This window comes from Sorex araneus, chromosome 2 (genome assembly GCF_027595985.1).
Source record: "Sorex araneus isolate mSorAra2 chromosome 2, mSorAra2.pri, whole genome shotgun sequence".
Lineage (NCBI taxonomy): Eukaryota > Metazoa > Chordata > Mammalia > Eulipotyphla > Soricidae > Sorex > Sorex araneus.
This window is the reverse complement of record NC_073303.1, coordinates 109,963,774-109,983,932: the sequence shown is the minus strand read 5'-3', so window position 1 is coordinate 109,983,932 and position 20,159 is coordinate 109,963,774. Positions and strand designations below refer to the sequence as shown.

The 20,159-nt window shown below is 42.0% G+C and overlaps 1 protein-coding gene across 1 annotated transcript in view; it reads right to left on the bottom strand.

Annotated features, from left to right (window-relative positions):
• The window catches only part of EXT1 (exostosin glycosyltransferase 1), a 295,304-nt gene that overhangs the window by 31,432 nt on the left and 243,713 nt on the right, over nt 1-20,159 (bottom strand). The window contains exons 2-4 of the mRNA XM_004607649.2: nt 14,255-14,348; nt 12,477-12,584; nt 6,325-6,444 (exon numbers count right to left, since the gene is read on the bottom strand). Of these exons, the coding sequence (XP_004607706.1) occupies nt 6,325-6,444; nt 12,477-12,584; nt 14,255-14,348 (322 nt within the window). The remainder of the gene's footprint in view (nt 1-6,324; nt 6,445-12,476; nt 12,585-14,254; nt 14,349-20,159) is intronic.

The following is a 20,159-nucleotide window of genomic DNA, read 5'->3' as shown; positions in this document are numbered from 1 at the left end:
AGGCACCAGTAATGTCTCCATCGTGAGACTTGTTATTGTTTTTGGCATATCGAATACGCCACGGGCAGCTTGCCAGGTTCTGCCGTGCAGGTGGGATACTCTTGGTAGCTTGCCAGGCTCTCTGAGAGGGACGGAGGAATGGAACCTGGGTCAGCAAATGCCCTACTCGCTGTGCTATCACTCCAGTCCAGATAATAGATAACAGCATAAATCTGACATAAATATGACAGCTTTCTCAGATATTGTAAAATGGACCACCATTTGCTTTAAGTCTCAGGGCCATCATGCTTTTCATTATTATAAATTATCTTTTCGGTTCTGCATGATAACATCTTTTACAATTCAAGGACCCAATAATAAGGTAGAGTACTTTTCTGAATTATCAATGAACAATTAACACTACCTTTAAATAGATCATGATAGAAGGATCTCCATAAAGGTATGAGAATAATACAAATACAAAAATTAAAATTAATTTATGTCAAGCAATTGGTTATACTTATGCCTCACTTTCCTTATTTGCATTAAAATATCACATAAGAACCAGAGAGATAGTGCAGTGGATATGGTGCTTGCCTTACAACTGGATTCAAATCCTGGCACCCCATACTGTCCCCTGAGCATAACAAGAGTGATCCCTGAGAGCATCGGAAGAAATTCAGAGCACAGACAGGTGTGATCCAACAATCAAAAACAAAATAAAACAAAATTTTAAATATCACATGCATTACAACAATTTCAAAATTAGTAAGGAATGGCTGCTTATAATTTTAGATTAAAATTTGATGCTCATGGTCTTTTAATGTATCTCATTTCTACGTATTTTTGCTAGGCAGAGTTTTTTTCCATATAACATTATATATAAATTACATATCATATCTTTCCAGATTATTCACTCATTCTAAATATCAGGCAACAGTGTAATTTATCTCCATGCAGTGCAATGAACATAATTAATATAATTTCCCCAAGTTTACAAATAATTTATTTTTAGGTCTTTATCAAAGGGTGTGAACACTTTTTAGGTTGGTCATATAGGTTTCTACCAACTTGTCTTCTCAAAAATTCAAAGTTTGATTCTCACTTTATCAAATGAAAAGGTAAAGACCTAACCCTGGATAGTTCTCAGGATACTTTGATCTCACTTATTGTTGTAGAAGAAGACTTTACATTTAGAGTTTGGGCTCTTCTTTGTCCATAAAGAAAGTTCACACACACATACACTCACACACATGTAAGCACAAATTGTTGTTTACTATTATAGCCCCAAATGCCATATTCCATAAAAAATCTCATTAATGAGAATTCAAAGGTAAGAATGATAGGTTCCTATTTTTTCTTCTGCAAGTGCTGTTTTTTTTTTCTTTTAAATAATAAGGCTGGAGTGACAGCACAGTGGGTAGGGCATTTGCCTTGCACGCAGCCAACCCAGGTTCGATTCCCCTGCCCTCTCGGAAAGCCTGGCAAACTACTGAGAGTATCCCGCCTGCATGGCAGAGCCTGGCAAGCTACCCGTGGCATATTAGATATGCCAAAAACAGTAACAACAAGGCTCACAATGGAGACATTACTGGTACCCGCTTGAGCAAATTGATGAGCAACAAGATGACAGTGATACAGTGAAATAATCGGTCACTGGGTTGAGTCTACAGTCATAGTGGGTGGCCCTGTAATGGTCTTCTGACTGATGCAATGTTGCCTAATATATACAATGCCACCATATGTTACCTCACTCGAAGCCAAAGCAATTTTCTATTTCCATTATCTTACTGATTTTAAATTTTCATTATACATGAGCATCAGCAAAACCTTGGTTGAAAGGTGTCTGTTTAGATACCTGAGGATAAAAATGGAATATACTACATAAAATTCCACTGAAAAAGTGTTTTTCAATTACCATTTGCAATTTGCATATTAAAACAATCAGATGCTCTTTTCCCTACCTCGACACTGACAGAGCTTTCATAGCTCAATCCTTGGTGCCAGGTTATAGATATGCAGTACTGTGACATGACAGAACCCATGAAGGGATGCTGTTTTCGCAATATTTTTATCATGATGTTGTCAATTTACAACACATACACAATTTACAGTCAGAGTGGAAATGCTTCCATTATCTTAAGTATTACAGGGCCAACATGATGAAACTCACCAACCGTTTGACTCTGATACTGGAAAGAAGGATGAGTGGCCTGTTTTCAATAGAATTGAAAAAAAAAATTGAAAAAAAAAAGCTCCACCTACAACTCTAAATCTCAAAATCTCCAAAACCTGAGTAATCTTCTTCGACAGCCTTCACTAAGAAGTGAGAAAGACAGACCCAAAGTTCTAGAGTCTAAGCACAGAGTCTCCCAAATGCAAATGATTCTCAAATCTACATTGTCTGAAGGTTGTCTCTGAATTAACTTCATCATCTTAAGTTCTGAGTCAAGTGGGCATTTCTGATATCTCTGATGTTTAAATTGCTCTTATAAACACACTGACTTTGATTATTTGTGTATGTTGAATGCATTTTATGTTATTTTCTCTGCTTTTCTGTTTATGCTGAATACTGGAGAATTTAAGCTTCAAATTAAAAAGGGAAACTGGATGGTTTCTCTCATGCAGTTTGGTTGAGGGGTCAAATTGTTACAATTCAATCTTGAGACTATATAAAAAGATTTGACAGTTGCTATAAATCTGAATCAAGCACATGGCTTACAGTGTTTTAAAAACAACGGTATCACTAAAGAATTGCATGGCTTGGATCCAAGAGAAAAAAAGCCTTTTCAGGCACAGAGATGAAAACAGCTTGACTTGACTTAAGATCCTATTCTGACGACGAGAACACATCCAACTGTTATTACAGGATAATTGAGCATTGTTATCTTAACAGGCAAAACCCCAGATCTATGCAATAAACCATATTCAAAAGAAATGTAACTAATGACATGCCATCTTTCATCTGGCAAATTAGCGAAGTTGTGGATGCTGTGTGTTTTAATTGTGATCTTTAAGGCTGACAAGAATGTAGCAAGAGAGGGTTTCCCCCAGATAGTCTGTCAGAGTTTAGATTGGTACAATCTTTTTGAAAAGTAATCTGGCAATATACATCACGTGCCTTAGAAATGTCTAATTCTTTGCTATGTAGCCCCCGCTCCAGGATTCCATCCCTGAGTAATAGCAACAGAATAAAAACACACACATAGAAAGGCACTGCTTGGATAAAGACATTTATAGCTCTAAGAAATAATGAGAAATGTAAATTGATATGTGAAAAAAACCTAAACAACGTAACGTCCTCAAACTGGGGATTTATTAAAGAAGGAAGTAAACCATAAATGGATAGTCATTAAGTACTTACAGGGGGAAAAAATCTTGTAACATGAAACAATATTGGCAAATGTATTAAGCAGAAAAACAGGTATAAGCTTAATATAAAGTATTTATTTAAATATAATATACTTTGGGTTGGAGTGATAGTACAGCAGACAGGGCATGGGCCTCGCATGTAGTAAGTTTAGATTCTATCCCTGGGACCCCATATGGTCCCCCAGGTCCACCAGGAGTGATCCCTGAGTGCAGAGCCAGGACTGAAGTTCTGAGCACCACTGGGCATGGCCTCCCAAATAAATGACATCAACTTAAGACTTTGTAGGAAAACAATGACATGAATATATATTTATGTCAACAGATTCTGTGCTCTAAGAACCTTCTATACTTTTCTAAAATGTGTATGTTCAGCTTAATAAAAAGCACTCACTCCCCCAAAGCAAGAAAACAAAAACAAATATTCAGCTGTCCCTAAGAAGGATCTAGGAAGGGTTTTGACTAGGGGACAGGCCAAAGGAAAGGGTAGAAACTATCACACCTGCATATCTGCAGCTATGAGCACAAGTAAAACGTTTGTTCATTACGACTGAAGAATGTGGTTTGGACAGAAAAAGACAAGGATGCTTGCAATAAGGCAGTCATTATTGCAAAGCCATTCTGCCCAACCCCTCCACTGGGTGGGCCTGTGTCCTAAAGAGTCCTTTTACCAGCGTTCCAGGATAAAAACACTGTTCCCAGTTCATAAGAGGAGGGACTGCAGAGTCTGAAAGGTTAGAGGAGGAACGCGGGCTATGGCGGGTGTGGAGGGTGTACATGCATGCCCCATGTGTCTGGGGCATGACCAGCACTGGCTCTGAGACTCCCATGGCCAAGACAACAGTGAAGAGGGTGAAACAAGGGAGACTTCCATCTTTCTACTGGTACTCGGGCTTCTCAGTCGATGCTCTGAAATTATATTCGCTTTAGGAGCAGTAATCAAACACTCTAGAAGCAAGGACACAAATGTCCCCAACTCATTATGCGAACACCTCAGAATCCCCTTACTGCTGGGCCTCATCAGAGAATCTGGTCCGACTTCTGGCTAGCCTGTAGTTCATGAGTTTGCAGTTTCCAGAAATCTCTTTTTAGAGCTTTGTATTATTGGGGTATAGCCTCAGGCCAAAGCTTTCTGCTCTACTTCTAAAGGTTTTAATCAACTCTGTGCATCTCTTTCCCTTTTACCTACTATATTTAAAGCCAACCAACCAAATAAAAAAACCCAGTAACTTGAGGCTGGCCACTCATCTGCCTAGAAGATTTTGTTTTCATAAATATAATCTTTCTTCAACAGATTGGTATAATACTGATTTTTCCTCCCAACAGATCCTTGTCACAATGATGCTGGTTAGGGCACAGATATCAAGAAAATTCATTTTGTCACCCAGTGTCATTGCCCAGCAAATGACAGGATAAAGGGATACCTCAAATGGTCCTCCCTTATCCAAAAGTAGACCATTCCTCTGAATCCTCCTATAAGTCGAAGTTGTACAAAGTGAAAAAAGACACAATCCATAAGGAACATGTTGGTATTTTATTTTGTTTTGGGGTCACACCCAGTGTTGCTCAGGGCTTATTTCTGGTAGTGTTCTGGGGACCATATGAGGTGCTGTGGATAAAACCCAGGTCAACTGCAGCCAAGGCCAAGTGCCCCGCCCCCTGTACCATCTTTCTTGCCTCTCGAATGGGACATTTTTAAACACTATCATATCCTCCAAACGACTTACCAAATTATACACTGCACCGTAGCACTGTAGCACTATCATTCTGTTGTTCATCAATTTGCTTGAGTGGGCACCAGTAACGTCTCCATTGTGAGACTTGTTACTGTTTTTGGCATATAGAATACGCCACAGGTAGCTTGCCAGGCTCTGCCGTGCAGGCAGGATACTCTCAGTAGCTTGTCGGGCTCTCTGAGAGGGACAGAGGAATCGAACCCAGGTCGACCACATGCAAGGCTAATGCCCTACCCGCTGTGCTATTGCTCCACTCTGGCAGGAGCCTGGCAAGCTACCTGCACAGGAGAGCCTGGCAAACTACCCATGGCGTATTCGATACGCCAAAACCAGTAATAACGTGTCTCACAATGGAGATGTTACTGGTGCCTAAATGAGCAAATCAATGAACAATGGGACAACAGTGCTACAGTACTCCCCCCCCTTTTTTTTTTACCAAATCATACCAAAATAAAATATAAAACCTAAAATAACAGCATATAGTAAAAACAGGAATGAAAGGTAAACACACAGCTTGCATAAATTAGCTCTGGCAAAGAAGATGGTCAGGGACACTCTCCCTACTTGTTGTATTTCTGTAAAGGTTGCTGCAAAACCAATGTTGGATTCTAGTTTCACTGGGCCCAGACTTTGTCTAAGAGCAAAATGGGGGTGGAGGGGCACTGGGGATGGACACTGGTAAAGGAAATGGTGTTGAAACATTGTAAGCCTGACACCAATCATGAATAACTTCTTAATTTCAGTCAGACTGAAATTTTGAAAACAGTAAAAATCCTCTTCTGAAAACAAGCACTAATGCAGGTCTTTTTTGACAGAGTAAATTGGGGATCTTGTAAACTTTCAAAAAGAGAGGGGTACCTGTGTTCATATTTTAAGAAGGGTAGCTACTTCCTCCTCGTCTGTTTTCTAAATGGGTTGCAGAAATATGTCTCCAATGGATGCCACAGAGGGTGAATGACAGGAGGGCCATCATTAGCCACGCAGCCTAGAAAATTACATAAGACAGAGCCGATCTCCACATCAGCAAGTGCCATTTCTCCTCCTGTCCTCTGTGGATGATGTCAGGGATGGAGGAATTTGCATGGTAGTGCAGGAAAAAGGGGTTTAATTACCATATCCAAGTACAGAAAATTCAGTATTTCCCCTTCCGGCAAGTTTCACCTCACTACTAGCAACAAAGGCCGAGAGGCAACCCTAAAGGGCCAAGATTTATGAGCAAGGGCCAAGTGGTCTCACTTACCTCTAGTGTAGTTAATACAATCTTCTCAACTGAAGAAAAATAAGCCTCCCACAAGAATTGTGTCTGCTGTCTAAGTGCTAGGATTTTATCCTGATGAATAGACCTGATTGTAGAAGGAATCTGAAACACAAGGTGAACACATAATAACTATGACTGGAAAACAATGAGGTGCCATTTGATCAAAATAACCCACTTGGGTTAGGCTTTTATTCATCATAACATTCAGCTCCTAGCATACTGAAAATCACCGGCTCGTGCTGAAATGCCCTTGAGAGATGCCAGGTAAAAACCAGCGTGTCCTGGGAAATCAGCATTAATGACCTTTATGGCGCGGAAGTTAGCACTGGCACGGAAGATTCTGGAGCAGTTTATTATTTCCTTGGTGGGGGTCGGGGGTAGGGTCTTCCTAAAACAGGAATTGCTATTTTCTCTACTGAGTCCGACATACCATTGTTTCCTTCTTATTGACTACCAAAATTTACAAAAAAAAAAAAAAAATGACAGACCTTGAAGGAAAGATAAAGGACATCCATCCCCAAGCCTATCTAAGGCAAGCTATGTAATAATAAGGACTTTTAAGAGAATGTCTCTGAGGCTCTCATTCAATCTGCAACTGGGGCTGGTCATTTTTACGCACATATATCACCAACTTCCCCTTGAGAGTTTTTGACTCCCACACCTCTTTGGTTCCAGCATTTAACTCAATCTAACCTGATCAGTCAAGCAGTAACATGTTTAGCCATAACTGTTCTCCACCAGGTTACATAACTGTACAAAGGAATTCGTATCTTGTCCATCCTTATACACGTTTGAAGGCCAAGAGAGTGGATTTTAAGGAGTAGTTACTCAATAACCAAACCATCTGATGTCACCATACAGGTATTGTTTTTACTAGCAATGTAGTTTAATGATTAAATACAGGGACACAGGAATTACACCAAGGTGGGGGTCTTAGTTCAGCCACTGATTAGCCGTGTGATTCCTCAGTCAAGTTACTTGATCTCTCAGAGATACCATTTCCTCACTAATAAAGTGGGGATTCCATCCTAAAAGTTCTCAACATGAAGATCATATAAGAGCTCAGCACGGTGTTGAAACATGAGTGCTTAATACATCTAGAAGTTATTACTACAACTATTATTGACAGAGGGTGATGGTATTCAAAGTAGGACAAAGTGCTTAATGACTTCATGTGGACTTGCTTGGGTTTGGAGAGTTAAAGTGTTCTTTCTAGGTTCCTGGTAATTTTCCAGGCTAGCTCCTTATCTTTACCTACAGTTCGAGGTCTATTTCCCTTAAGGAGTCTATACTCTTTGGGAAGATTCCTTGCGACTAGCAACTGCCCTTCTGTACTCACCTCTTTCTGCATGCTTGCCTTGCCAATGCATAACTAAACACACAGACTAGGGGGTGGAGAAAGAAGCCGGGCTGAAGCAGAAAATGTTGCTGTAAAAAAGGAAAGTTACCCAGGGCACTTGTGACTCAGACTAAATGTGAGTTTCCACTAAAGGAGAAGGTGGTACTAGTTCATTTTGGGGTTGAAGATTGCTTTTATGGGAGTCGGTGAAACTGCTGAACAGTAAGAACATAAGGACAAACTCATTTCCTCTGGCATATCCAAAAGCAAATGCAGTATTTCCAAAGTGTGTACCTGGATTCTTCTGAATGAATGGGACAAGGGCAAAGGAGAAACAGGGGCGGGCCAACATCAGCCTGAAATTCAAACTGATGCTCAAGTGGAAGCAAAACTTCCCTGTGGAGGGAGATAAATCACTCCTATCAGAGACTCTTGATCAAAGAAAACAGTTTTCTTTACTCATAATAAAAATGACCTAGGTTGCCAAAAAAGTTATTCTGTTCAATTTCATAATCCTGCACTCTTCAGAATTCCAGAGGCATTTTAAAGATTATATTGATCAATGCCACTGTTTTATCAGGAACTGGTTCATTATAAAAATAAGGTGCCCAAATCTCTGACTGTGACGGGTCTTCCAGAATACTGAATAGATTCTGGTTATGGCAAAAGAAAGGGGGTATTACTGATTTGCTTACAAATCCATTCCCCTTTCTTTTATGAGTCACATTCTTGAGTCTCCATGCATTGCATTCTATACATTTGTGTGTGGGAGAAAAGTGTCTCACAGCACTCTGAAAGTGCTCTGGAAGAAAATTCCACGAGACTAGAAAGATAGAGCCCCAGGATTTAATGGCATTTGGCTATTGGTTATTAATCTGCTTGTCCTGAGAGACAGGTCCAGGGAAATGATAAATTAATTCCAATTTGGTTGGATTGTTTTGGAGTTGCAAAATTCAGTGAAGTCTTAATAAAAGGTCATGTATGGTAACAAAACTAATGGAATCTACCAAAATAGATATAGGAAAGCAACATTAAGCTCTCTTGGTGACATGATGATGAGAGTGTATGCAAATAAAAACATCCAAGCTGTTCTAAAACAGGAAATGAAAAATTGTAACATAACAGAAACAATTCCCAGTGCAGACATTTGGGCTCACTGCCAGCACTTTAAACCCATTGTCAATGACAGTGCAGACACAGTTCAATATGGAGGCAGCTGTGCCAAGACAGACTGCACGGGAGAAGGGAAAATACCAGCGAAGTCTGGGTGAGTGAAAACAAAATCTTCACGGTAAAGATAAAAAAAAAAAGCTTTCTTCAGCAGGTGACAAATATATTAACTTCGGAAAATGCTAGAAATGATAATAAAAGACCCTGGAATATACTCCATCTCAAAGACAAATCTCAACTTAGCACCAAAGCACAGGAACATTGTGGGCAAATGGCAAACTCATGGCTCAGGTTGGGTTTTGCTGTTAATTCTCTTCATTGTCACGTTTCTTTTAAAAAGCATGCATCTGTGGAATGTAAAGTAACAGAATGGGAGACTAGCACCCAAGAACAGCAGAGATAAGTACCAGGAGGATTACTCCACAGCTTAGAAGCCAGCCTTGCATGCTGGGGGAAAAGGAAGTTCGGATAGAGAAGGGAGCACCAAGTAAAAGGTGCTAGGAGAGCCTGCACGGGATGGGAGAGGTGAACTGAAAGTAGACTATAGACCGAACATGATGGTCACTTAATACTTCTATTGCAAACCACAATACCCAAAAGGGAATGCCCTGCCACAGAGGCGGAGTGGGGGAGGGGAGAACAGGGTAGGGGTGGTGGGAGGGATGCTGGGACCATTGGTGGTGGAAAATGGGCAGTGGTGGAGGGATGGGTACTCGATCACTGTATGACTGAAATACAGGCACAAAAGTTTGTAAGTCTGTAATGATAGACCCACGGTCATTCACTAATAAAAAAAATTTTTAAAAACAAAAATTATCTTAAAAACTCAAAGGTACTACGTGTCAGAAATATCATTTTAGTTAAGTCATTCATGAATAAATGTTTTAAGCACAAACCATGTGTGGGTGAATGAAAGACTCTGTAGATGGCTATTGTTTTGTTTTGGAGGCCCCAAGGATTTCTGAGATGGCAGGTCTTAAGACCAGAGAGAAGAAATGTTTGAGGACTGTATTCAGCTTGGCTTGCTTGACCCAGACTTTTATAGATATTTTACCTGTTACTATAGATAGAAAATTGCTTTATCCCACTAATCAGCTAGCAGACTGGCCAGGAGCATAGAATCAACAGAGTTAGAAGTTTAAATTTCTACACATTTAAAAAAAGAAGTGAGGACATTGAAAAAAAGAGTCATTTCAAATATCTGTGATAGTTCAAGATACTGTGCATAATCCCATCAAAGAAAAACACTGAAATCGTCTCTAACTTTTGAGAACAAAGTATAGCAGTTTATGCTGAACCCAAACATTACTGCAAAAAAAGAGCTTTAAAAATTCTTAGTGACCAACTATTCCTTGCCTTTGACTTTCTTTCACTATCACGTCCCCCTTCTCTGGCAGCTTTTTAAAAATTAGAACTTTTAGGGGCTGGAGTGATAGCGCAGTGGGTAGGGCGTTTGCCTTGTACACGGCCGACCTGGGTTCGATTCCCAGCATCCCATATGGTCCCCTGAGCACGGCAGGGGTAATTCCTGAGTGTAGAGCCTGGAGTGACCCCTGAGCATTGCTGGATGTGACCCAAAAAGCAAAAAAAAAAAAAATTAGAACTTTTATCAGGGACCCTTATGAAGATTAGTTGCCCATAAATGTATGGCTCATATATACATGTATACCATATATGAAAGGTTTCTTATTATATCCCATTGGTCTATATGACATCTTTATTCCACCACTCTCATACTGGGAATTTTGGGGGTAGGAGAATAAGTGTTGGGTCATATCCATCAGTGCTCTGGGCTTCCTCCTGGCTCTATGCTCAGAGATCACTTCAGGTGGTGCTTGGGGGACGATAAGTAGTGCTAAGGACTTAATTGAGGTCAGCTTTATTATAAATATGCACCCTTACTGGACTATCTCTTGGGCACTACTATATTATTTTGATGACTATCACTCTGAAGTCTTTTTAAACTGATTTTGTCTTTTTGGACCACACCTGGAGGTGCTCAGGACTTACTCCTGGCTCTGTGCTTCAGGATCACTTCTGATGGGCTCTGGGACCATATGGGATGCTAGGTAATGAACCTGGGTTAGCCATATGCAAGGCAAATGTCTTACCTGCTATACTTTTGCCCAGGCCCCTGTAATCTAGTTTGGAAATCAGGTATCATGTCTCTAACTTTGTTTTTAAGATGGACTTGGATATTTGGGATCTTTTGTGGTTCCATGAAAAGCTGTAGGATTCTGTTTTTCTATTTCTGTAAAAGATACCAATATAAGTCCTGCAGGGATAGCTATAGATTGCTTTGGATAATGTGGGCATTTTATAATATTAAATCTTAAAATATAGGATAATATGAATGAACTTGGAGATCACTGTGCTAAGTGAAATGGACCAATCATACAAAAATACTGTATGCATCTCCTCTGATGAGATATATAAAATAGTCAAATTCATAGAATTAAAGTACAGAATGGCTTCTGGGGAACCGAGGGAGGGAGAAATGGGGAGTTACTAATTAGTGGGCATAAAGTATCAAGCAAGCATGAAGAAAAGGCTCAAGAGACCTGCAATACAGCACTGTCCCCGGAGTCTACTGTAATGTACAACTGCACAGAATAATGTGTAAATGGGCAAATATCTCATTTTAAGGGATATTTATCACAATAAAAGTAGGAGGGAGGGGTGAGCCCAAATGGTCAGAGTACATTAAGAAAGAACTTTAAAAAAAAAAAAACAAGAGCCTGTGCTATTACCATTATCGTTATTATAATTATTATGACTTTGGTTGGGGGCCATCCCCTGGCATGCTAAGAGGCCATTCTCAGAGTGTGTTGGGCTAGGAGTCACCCCTGGTGGTGCTTAAGGAACTATGTGATGCCAAGGATCAAAGGCGGCCTCCTGACAAAAAGCCTGTGCTCAGGCAACCGGGCTCTCTCTACAGACCAGACTCTGCTCTTTCAAATACATTTTTGAAAGCTAACCCTCACTCAACCACCCAAATCTGATCATTTGGGCAGTAAAAACATTCATTATAGGTGCTGGAGCGATAGCACAGCGGGTAGGGCGTTTGCCTTGCATGCGGTCGACCTGGGTTTGATCCCCAGCGACCCATATGATTCCCCCAAGCACTGCCAGAAGTAATTCCTGAGGGCAGAGCCAGGAGTAACCCCTGAGCATTGCTGGGTGTGGCCCAAAAAGCAAAAAGAAAATTCATTGTAATAATCAACCCTACAGATTTCTCTCTTTTTGAAAACTGATTGAGATAAACACAGACACAAAGAAAAGGGCTATGTAGGGGTTGCTGGGAGGAAAGAAGAGATTTCCTGAATCATTTATAAAATTCTTGCTCCCAAAGGAAGTGGATAGACACCACTTCTGAGAATTAAAACTCAAGTTCTTTACACACAACTTCTCCTTTTCGAAATATATTCCCTAGTCCTAGGCCGGCTTCGTGTTGGAAAGTGAACAATGTCATATTAAATGACTTCATATTCACCATGACACAGGCAATTTTCTCCTGATAAGATTTCTTTTATAGATCTGACCTTTTGGATTCATCTTCTTTGAAAGTTTGGACGGGGGCAGCAATAATACACTGATCTGTTGAAGGCCGCAGCCCATTCCTTACCTGTAATAACAATCTCTCATCGCCTATGACGGCAGCTTGGTTCCAATTAATCACTTCAGAGAATGGCAACTCCCATCCATTGCTGAGCATCACAGGGACACAGGCAGCCTGTGCAAAGAAGAGGACTTTGTTGTGAGTAGCGGGGAGGGAGGGGGCATTCCAGGCAGGGGTAAGAGCGACACATGTTCAATTACGGGAACTTCTTCCATGGCGCGCTTCCTGGACTGCTTATGCTGAAGGACTGTCTGATTTTATCAAATCCCATGAAGGTTGTATGCATCCAGCAGACAGTTTACTATTGGCAAAGTCTTGCCCTGGAATGCTAAAACCCCATTTCTATTCTAGGACATGGCTTGGCTGGCCTGGCTCCTATGGAAGCAAGTGGAAAAGATTTATTGATGTAGCAAAAATTTTCACCAACAAAATCCAAGCATGAGGCCAACCTTGAGCATAAATGGGTTTTGTCAATCTAACTGCCACAAGTCTGCCTGCAAAGTGATTTGTCCCAACGTCATGAGCAATGACGGGCAGAGTGGGGCTTGGGACTCCTGCTAAAGCATTGTGTGGACTTAACCTGCAGGTGATGCTCACCTTCCCGTTGCTCTGCTGGAATCAGGGCCTCTTTTCAGTGTGGGGCAACCTACACATTCCCACCAAGCCCAGGTACTGCCTGTACCAGAAATACCAACCTAAGGTGAGATGTTATGGTCCCATGTAACACCTACCCCAAGCCAAACAGCAATCTGTCACACTCAACATCCCAAGAGGCTTCAAGAACACTAGGTGAGGGTACCCTTTGCAGAAACCACGGGATGCACTGGGAAAAAACCTTTCTAGAGGAGAACTTCTAGTCTTACACTGAAGGGCAGGGCAGGATGAAGGAGGTTGAAAGGCCTAGCAGGAGCTGCAGCGATAGCACAGCGGGTAGGGGACAATGCTGGTTCAATTCCCAATATCCCATATGGTCCCCCAAGCACCGCCAGGAGTAGTTCCTGAGTGCATGAGCCAGGAGTAACCCCTGTGCATCGCTGGGTGTGACCCAAAAAGAAAAAAAAAAGCCTAGCAACGGAAACACAGATTCATTCGGGTGAGATGCCCAGCACAGAGAAGGAAAGAATAGAGCAACCTGGGAGGGGTGGAGCAGAGTGACAGACACAAGCTTTCCTGGCAGCAAGGAAGACCAGCTGTGATTTCCAGGTGTGAAACACGGACAAAGGTCTGAGCGAGAGAAGGCATCTCCACAGAGTGCGGTTAAGGAAAGGGGTGAACCCCAGACCTCTGAGCCCCCTATAGGCTGTGAGCTGCTGGACCAGGGGCTGCTCTCTGCTGGCTGTCACCCTCAGAAATCAGTGGTGACAGAGGGGCATCTGGACAGACGGATGACTCGACTTCAGGGGACTACTGTCTCATAAGTCACTCTCATTACCCTTGAGAGTGGTCTCCAAGGAGAGAGCCAGATCTGAAAGGAGATCCAAGCTCTGCTGCCTGGTATATGTATAGTCAGATCATCCTCCGCTTACTAACTTGTCCCCGAAGGCTGGTTGGTGGGAATCCATTACTTCATCTTCTCTTCTCTAAAAGCAGCTAATAACTCCCCCTCCCACCGCGTAACATGCTCTGCCTAGCGCACTTACAAAAGTGTTTCTTATTTCCCTGGGAAAACAGGTTTCAGATTTTCCAGCCATACCATAATTTTGTTGGGACCCAGGGAGAAAGGCGTAAGGTTTGACCTAACAAATTGACTAGATTCCTTCTGGGGATGTTTCCAGGTCTCTTACCTGCAGAGCCTCCAGGAACCTGAAGGATCCAAGCCTGCGACCACGAGGAACCAGACAGAAAGTGGCATTGTGCAGCATTTCCCGATAATCATACCTGAAAGGAGAGGAGGGAGTCATCAGCAAACGCAGACCCATTAGGAAGGGAGCCAGAAAGGGGGCGGCCGGGTGGGAGGGAGAGGGGAATTTCTGGATGTGTGAACACCTGTGGAAACACACCTGCAGGAAATCACCCAGAACAGCCAGCAAATACCATCAAGTGGACAATTTCCACCATTACATCCTGAGAGAGGTTGATTTAGCACAGCACTAACACTTCTTGCAGGTAAAGGCATCTGGGTTTTTCAAAGGCCAGGTCCAGTGGTCTTGCTAACTATCAGCTCACTCACACGTCATCTTCAGAATTGCCTTATTATGTCTTAATGAAATGTGTTGCCCCCTTATGCATCAGGAATAAAGCCCGCAAGTTCTTTTTGATTGCCATGGCATTCAGCAAAACCAAGATGGTTCTTGTTCTCCAATCCCCAAAACAATGTATTAGAAACTATTCAGGAAAGCCCCACTGCAAGCCTCAAGGAGAGAAAAAGAAAGTGGAAAACTGGTCTGAACCACTGTTGTTTAAAGGTTTTTCATTACTTTCAAGGGCCTCTCACGCAGTGGCCAGTGATGTGGGGGACATTCTCAGGAGTACTCAGCTCACTGGGCCAAGCACTGGAGGCTGTCAGGACTATACCCAGTGAATCTGGATTCTGGTGTTCTGCAGTGCTCGGGAGTGATCTCTCTCTCTCTCTCTCTCACACACACACACACACACACACACACACACACACACACACACACACACACACGGCACATGCCCCTGACCCAGAACCATCTCCTTAGCCCAACAAGATTACTTCTTTAACACACACACACACACACACACACACACACACAACACACACACACACACACACACACACACACACAGCACATGCCCCTGACCCAGAACCATCTCCTAAGCCCAACAAGATTATTTCTTTAACTCAATACCAATTAGTGGTATTACACCTTTTGCGAACTTGAAAAATGCAAAATCTCCCAAGAGTCTGTCATGAATCTGTTTCGGCCAGTGAAGCACATGAAAGAGAAGCATTTTCATTTTATGATTATCACTTTCCAGGCGTTCTGCACAAGCATATTCTTGAACACACTGTTTCACTTCCTTATGAATTTACAAAAACTTGGGAAGTCAAGAAGGTACAAGCGCACGAAGGCCTAGCTTCTCGGAGCTCAGAGGAAATCACTCTCATTTTTCAAGAGCTTCCAATGCTCGGCAGACAGGTGTGACTTGACAGTAGCACATATCACCAGCATTTTCTGATTTTAATAGTCTAATTTAATCGTAGCCTGAAGGCAGAGGACTCTTCCCTTCTTTTTTTGGGTTTCTGATATATAAATATATATGTATGTATATGTATATTTTTAAGGTCCACATATATTTTTATATTCCCATCCAAACTAGGCATATGGGAGAAAGCCAATTTTCAATTATAGGCCCGTCATTAAGAAGACACATCATGCAAAGGACCATTTGCTTAAACAAGCGTGTACAACTAATTTGCACAAGAAAAGGTCACTGTGAATGGATTAAGATGATCTCCATTGAGAGTAAAATAAAAACTCCTTATTGCATTAATTAAACTGCAAAATAGACTTCAAAGTTGAAGAGATTTTTCAGAGGGCCCAAATGTAGCTTCATTTTTTAAAAAATATTAAATTATGATAGAGATGGCTTGTTTTTGCCTCACCCAACAGTGAGGCAACTGACTCTCTTCAAGTTGAACAACTGATGATGACTAAATTTCACCCTAATAAATAGAGAGAAATGTACACACTTATACATACACAGAGTTAAAACTGATTTTTTTCCTTAAGTCTAAAAAGGTCAAGTATACTTCTGACTGCAGCAAAGTTTAATAAATGCCCAGAATAGCACACCCCGAGGGCTGAGCACAGAAGTTTCCAGAGCTCATCATTAGGCTGCTAAAAATGTAAAGACCTATTAATGTTTTGGATCGTAACTAGCTTCAAAGTTGTCAGTTGTGAATTTACTTTATGAATGGGGTTAGAGTGTGAGGCTGGGCAGGAAAGAGGAATCTTACAGGGAAGGGGAAGAAAAGAACAGTAGGCAAGGCACTTGTCTTGCATGAATTGGATGTGGGTTAAGAGAGCTGGATTCACTTTCCTGCTATCCCTCCCCACCAGTTCCCATCAGCACGGTCAAAAGACAAGCCATCACAATGAGAAAATATCTGCAAATCTTAAATCTAGTAAAGGGGGCCCAGGAGACAGCTCACAGGGCTGGAACGCATGCTTGCCTTGTGTGGGTTCAATCTCCAGCATGGCGTGGTACCCCAAGCACCACCAGATTTGACTGGAGCACTGACAAAAATCTGGGAGCCCCCCTCCAAATCTGACAAAGGACTTTTATGCATAATATGAAGACACTTCCGAGGATTCAACAATACAATGACAATCCAAAGGATCTGAAGAGAGGATTGTGAAGAAAATACACCAAGTGCTGCTCAGCACATTACAACCTCCACATCATCAGTCACAAGGGAAATCATGTAAATGAAAACTATGACGTGGTACCAAGACTGCTTGACACCTAAGGCTGTCACCAAAGGACAGATGCTATTTGGTGCTGCTGAGGCTGCAGGGAAGCTGACCTCTAAAATATCACTGGCAAGGGAGCACGAGGGTGTGGGCACATTGGAAAAATGATTTGGCCATTCCTTTAAAACTAAAAATGGGTTTAGCATATGACCCAGCAATTACTCCTTTTGGGCCCTTATCCCAGAGAGAAATGAAAAGTTATTTTCACGCAGAAACTTGTCCATGAGTGTTCACAGCAGTTTTATCCTTAATAGCCTCAGATGGGAAACAATCCAAATGCCCTTCCACGGGTGAGTGATTCAACAAACTGTAGCACATCTACAGGTTCGGCTACTTTTCAGCAATTAAATGAAATGAACTATCGATATACACACCACTACCTCGATGAAATTATGCTAAAGGAAAAAGCCAATCTCAAAAAAATGCATACTACATTTTTCTGTTTATACAGCATTTGTGAGGGAGCAGAATTATAGGGTTGGATAAGAGATTAGTGGTTACCAGTGATTAAGGCTGATGGAGAGAAGGAGGGAGAGGACAGGTCAAGTGAGGGGGAGGGACACAATTTTTAAAGGGACGCTTCTCTCTTATTATTTAAGTTTAGAAATAACAATCCCAGCTAAACCATACACTTCTTTAAAACACGAGCCAATGCCCAAATGATATCCAAAGCAAAGTAGATGGAGGCAACTAATCTCAGAAAACTTTCAACCTTACTAAATGGCTTTGTTTCTCTTTTCACACAGCATTATCTTCCCTGCTGTATAGGGGATGAGTGATGCAGAAGTCTCATAAGTAGCTTGAAATAAAAGATGCAACAGCCACAGAATCCTACATTTAACCTAGAGATCAGGACCACTCCAGGGCCATGATCATTTTCTCTTTAATGTTGTATTGAATAATGTATGTGTTGTGCCCCATTTAAAATGGGTCACATAATCATACATGGTTGAAGTTCTTCCCCTGCCTGTGAAACACATTTTTTGGGGCAGCAACACAGTTCCCCCACGGATAGGGTAGGGCAGAAACTGATCTAGCACAGCAGTTTTCACTTTCTCTTCTCAGCCCAGTGCATCATTTGAACCAGCTGGGAAACAAGCAGAAATGTAAAATTCCCAGCCTCACCCTGGCCTGCTGAATCAAAAACCCTGGGGAAAGGACCCAGAATTCCGTGTTTAACAAACCCTTCAGGTAATGATGATGTACCCTAAATTTTGAGAACCAATGCATGGTAGTTTAGGGCTTAGTAATTAAAAGCTTAGAGGTTAAGTAGCTTGAGACACAGGCAAACCTAGGTTCAAATTTCAATTTTGCTATTTCCAAGCTAAGTGATCCTGAGAAAGTTATTTGCCTGCATCTTAACTTCCTGATGCCAAAAGTGGGGATACAATTCATGCTGTGAGAATTCCATAGCACATTTTCCTGAAAGCATGGGCACATGATAAGGAATCCAGAAATAACCCATTATAAGTAAATCTCGATGATAATAGCTCAAGGAACAAGACAAAATATCATGGAAGAGACAGTCAACTTGAAGTGAGAGACCACAGCACTTGAACAACCATTCTCTGATGTCACAACCTTAAAGTTGTGACAATCACAAGAGGTCAAGTCTATGCAGGATAAACTGTGATAGATCATGTAATTCCAGTTTGTTACAGTAAACTAAGCCAGAACTGGAGGTAATAGAACTTTTTTTTAAATAGTAGCAGTAGTAGCAGTAGTAGCAGCAGCAGCAGCAGTAATAGTAGTAGTAGTAGTAGTAGTAGTAGTAGTAGTAGTAGTAGTAGTAGTAGTAGTAGTAATGATAATTGATTCTCCAAGCATAGAATGAAAGGAGCAATGCGAAGCAGAACCTTTAAAACAGCACCTAAAAAGAAGCTGTGACACACAATGGAACAGCGGCTTCTAATGGAAAGGATTTCACCTTATTATCGAAAGCGACCAAGAGAGACAAAGATGTTGCTGGTGCAGTAAGCGCTGGTCCTCTTGGAGGTCCCACAACTCTGCTTGTACATTTGCCAGCTGAGCCTGCTTTTGGCTAATTAAAGAGGCCAGAGTAGAAAGTGTCACCCAGCCTCGAAGCTCTGTGGTCCCACAGTTTTTTCCCTATGGTGTGGCTGTAATTTGTCTCAAGCATGTATTTATAAAGCAACAACATTCACCGCCGACCTGTTCTCTCTAGTCCCCTTTGTCGTAAGCATTTACCTTCTTTGCTTAGAGCCAGGTTTGAATTCTATCCCTTAAGAAAAAAGGAGGGGGGGAGGGAGGAGAGAAAACAAAATTTAGGGCTTTTGTCGTTTTATTCTGTGTTCTAGGAAAATGGAAATCAAGTCAATGCCCTTGAGCATCTCCTTGGTGCTGTTTTCCTTCCACAGCAGAACGCCTGCCCGTGCCAGGTCTTATTCCAGGAACTCACTAACCATGGGAAGTGTCACCTGCATAAACTAATGAAGTCAACAAGAACCAGATGCATCCAAAGGGTACCTCCAAAGGGCAGGTGGCCCAAAGCCCTCCCGTTCATTAGAGAACCGTTCAGGACTGTCTCTGTGAAAGTAGGTGTAAAGCACGACAGCCATTAGAAACCATCAGAGTAATGATGACCCCACCTCCACCCTCCATACACAGATAAAATGCTTCCCCTGGACAGAGCAGTGCACCATCTACCTTCATTCCTGTAGCATCTCTATAACCACTGTGGGACATTAGTGGTGCTGGCCTCATTTTCCGGATGATAAAACCAAGCAGCAAAAGTGTTTGCTGGACTTTGCACAAGGTACTTGATTGTCTGGCAGGGTCATCCAAAAGTAAGTAGCCACTGCACCAGCCAAGGGAGAGGAAGGGAAAGAAGGGCGATTCATGGTGGATGATGAGTGATTCTGTGGGAGCTCACTAAAAGAGGCGAGCTTTGGGAACACCAGCTTTGACATGTGGCGACATTCAATTTTCGGACTCCTGAGACAATGTGATTCTAGGACACTGTGGCTCGAAACCCTCTGGTACCAGCACTTCTAAAATTGCTCAGAGTCAGGGTGGGCGAAAAGGGAGTGACAAGCCAAGTGACAGTAGATGCAAGACTCAGAAGAAAATGTGGGTGCAGAGAACCCTGTGGTGGGTGACAGAGAGGCCTAAAGTCATATCATTCCATTAGTCATTCCCAGGATCGGTGCCACCAAAGCTGCCAAGTGGGTAAGGCCAGCAAGAGCAGGCTGAAGCTTAATGGAAGCACCAGCACTATGAAGGCTGG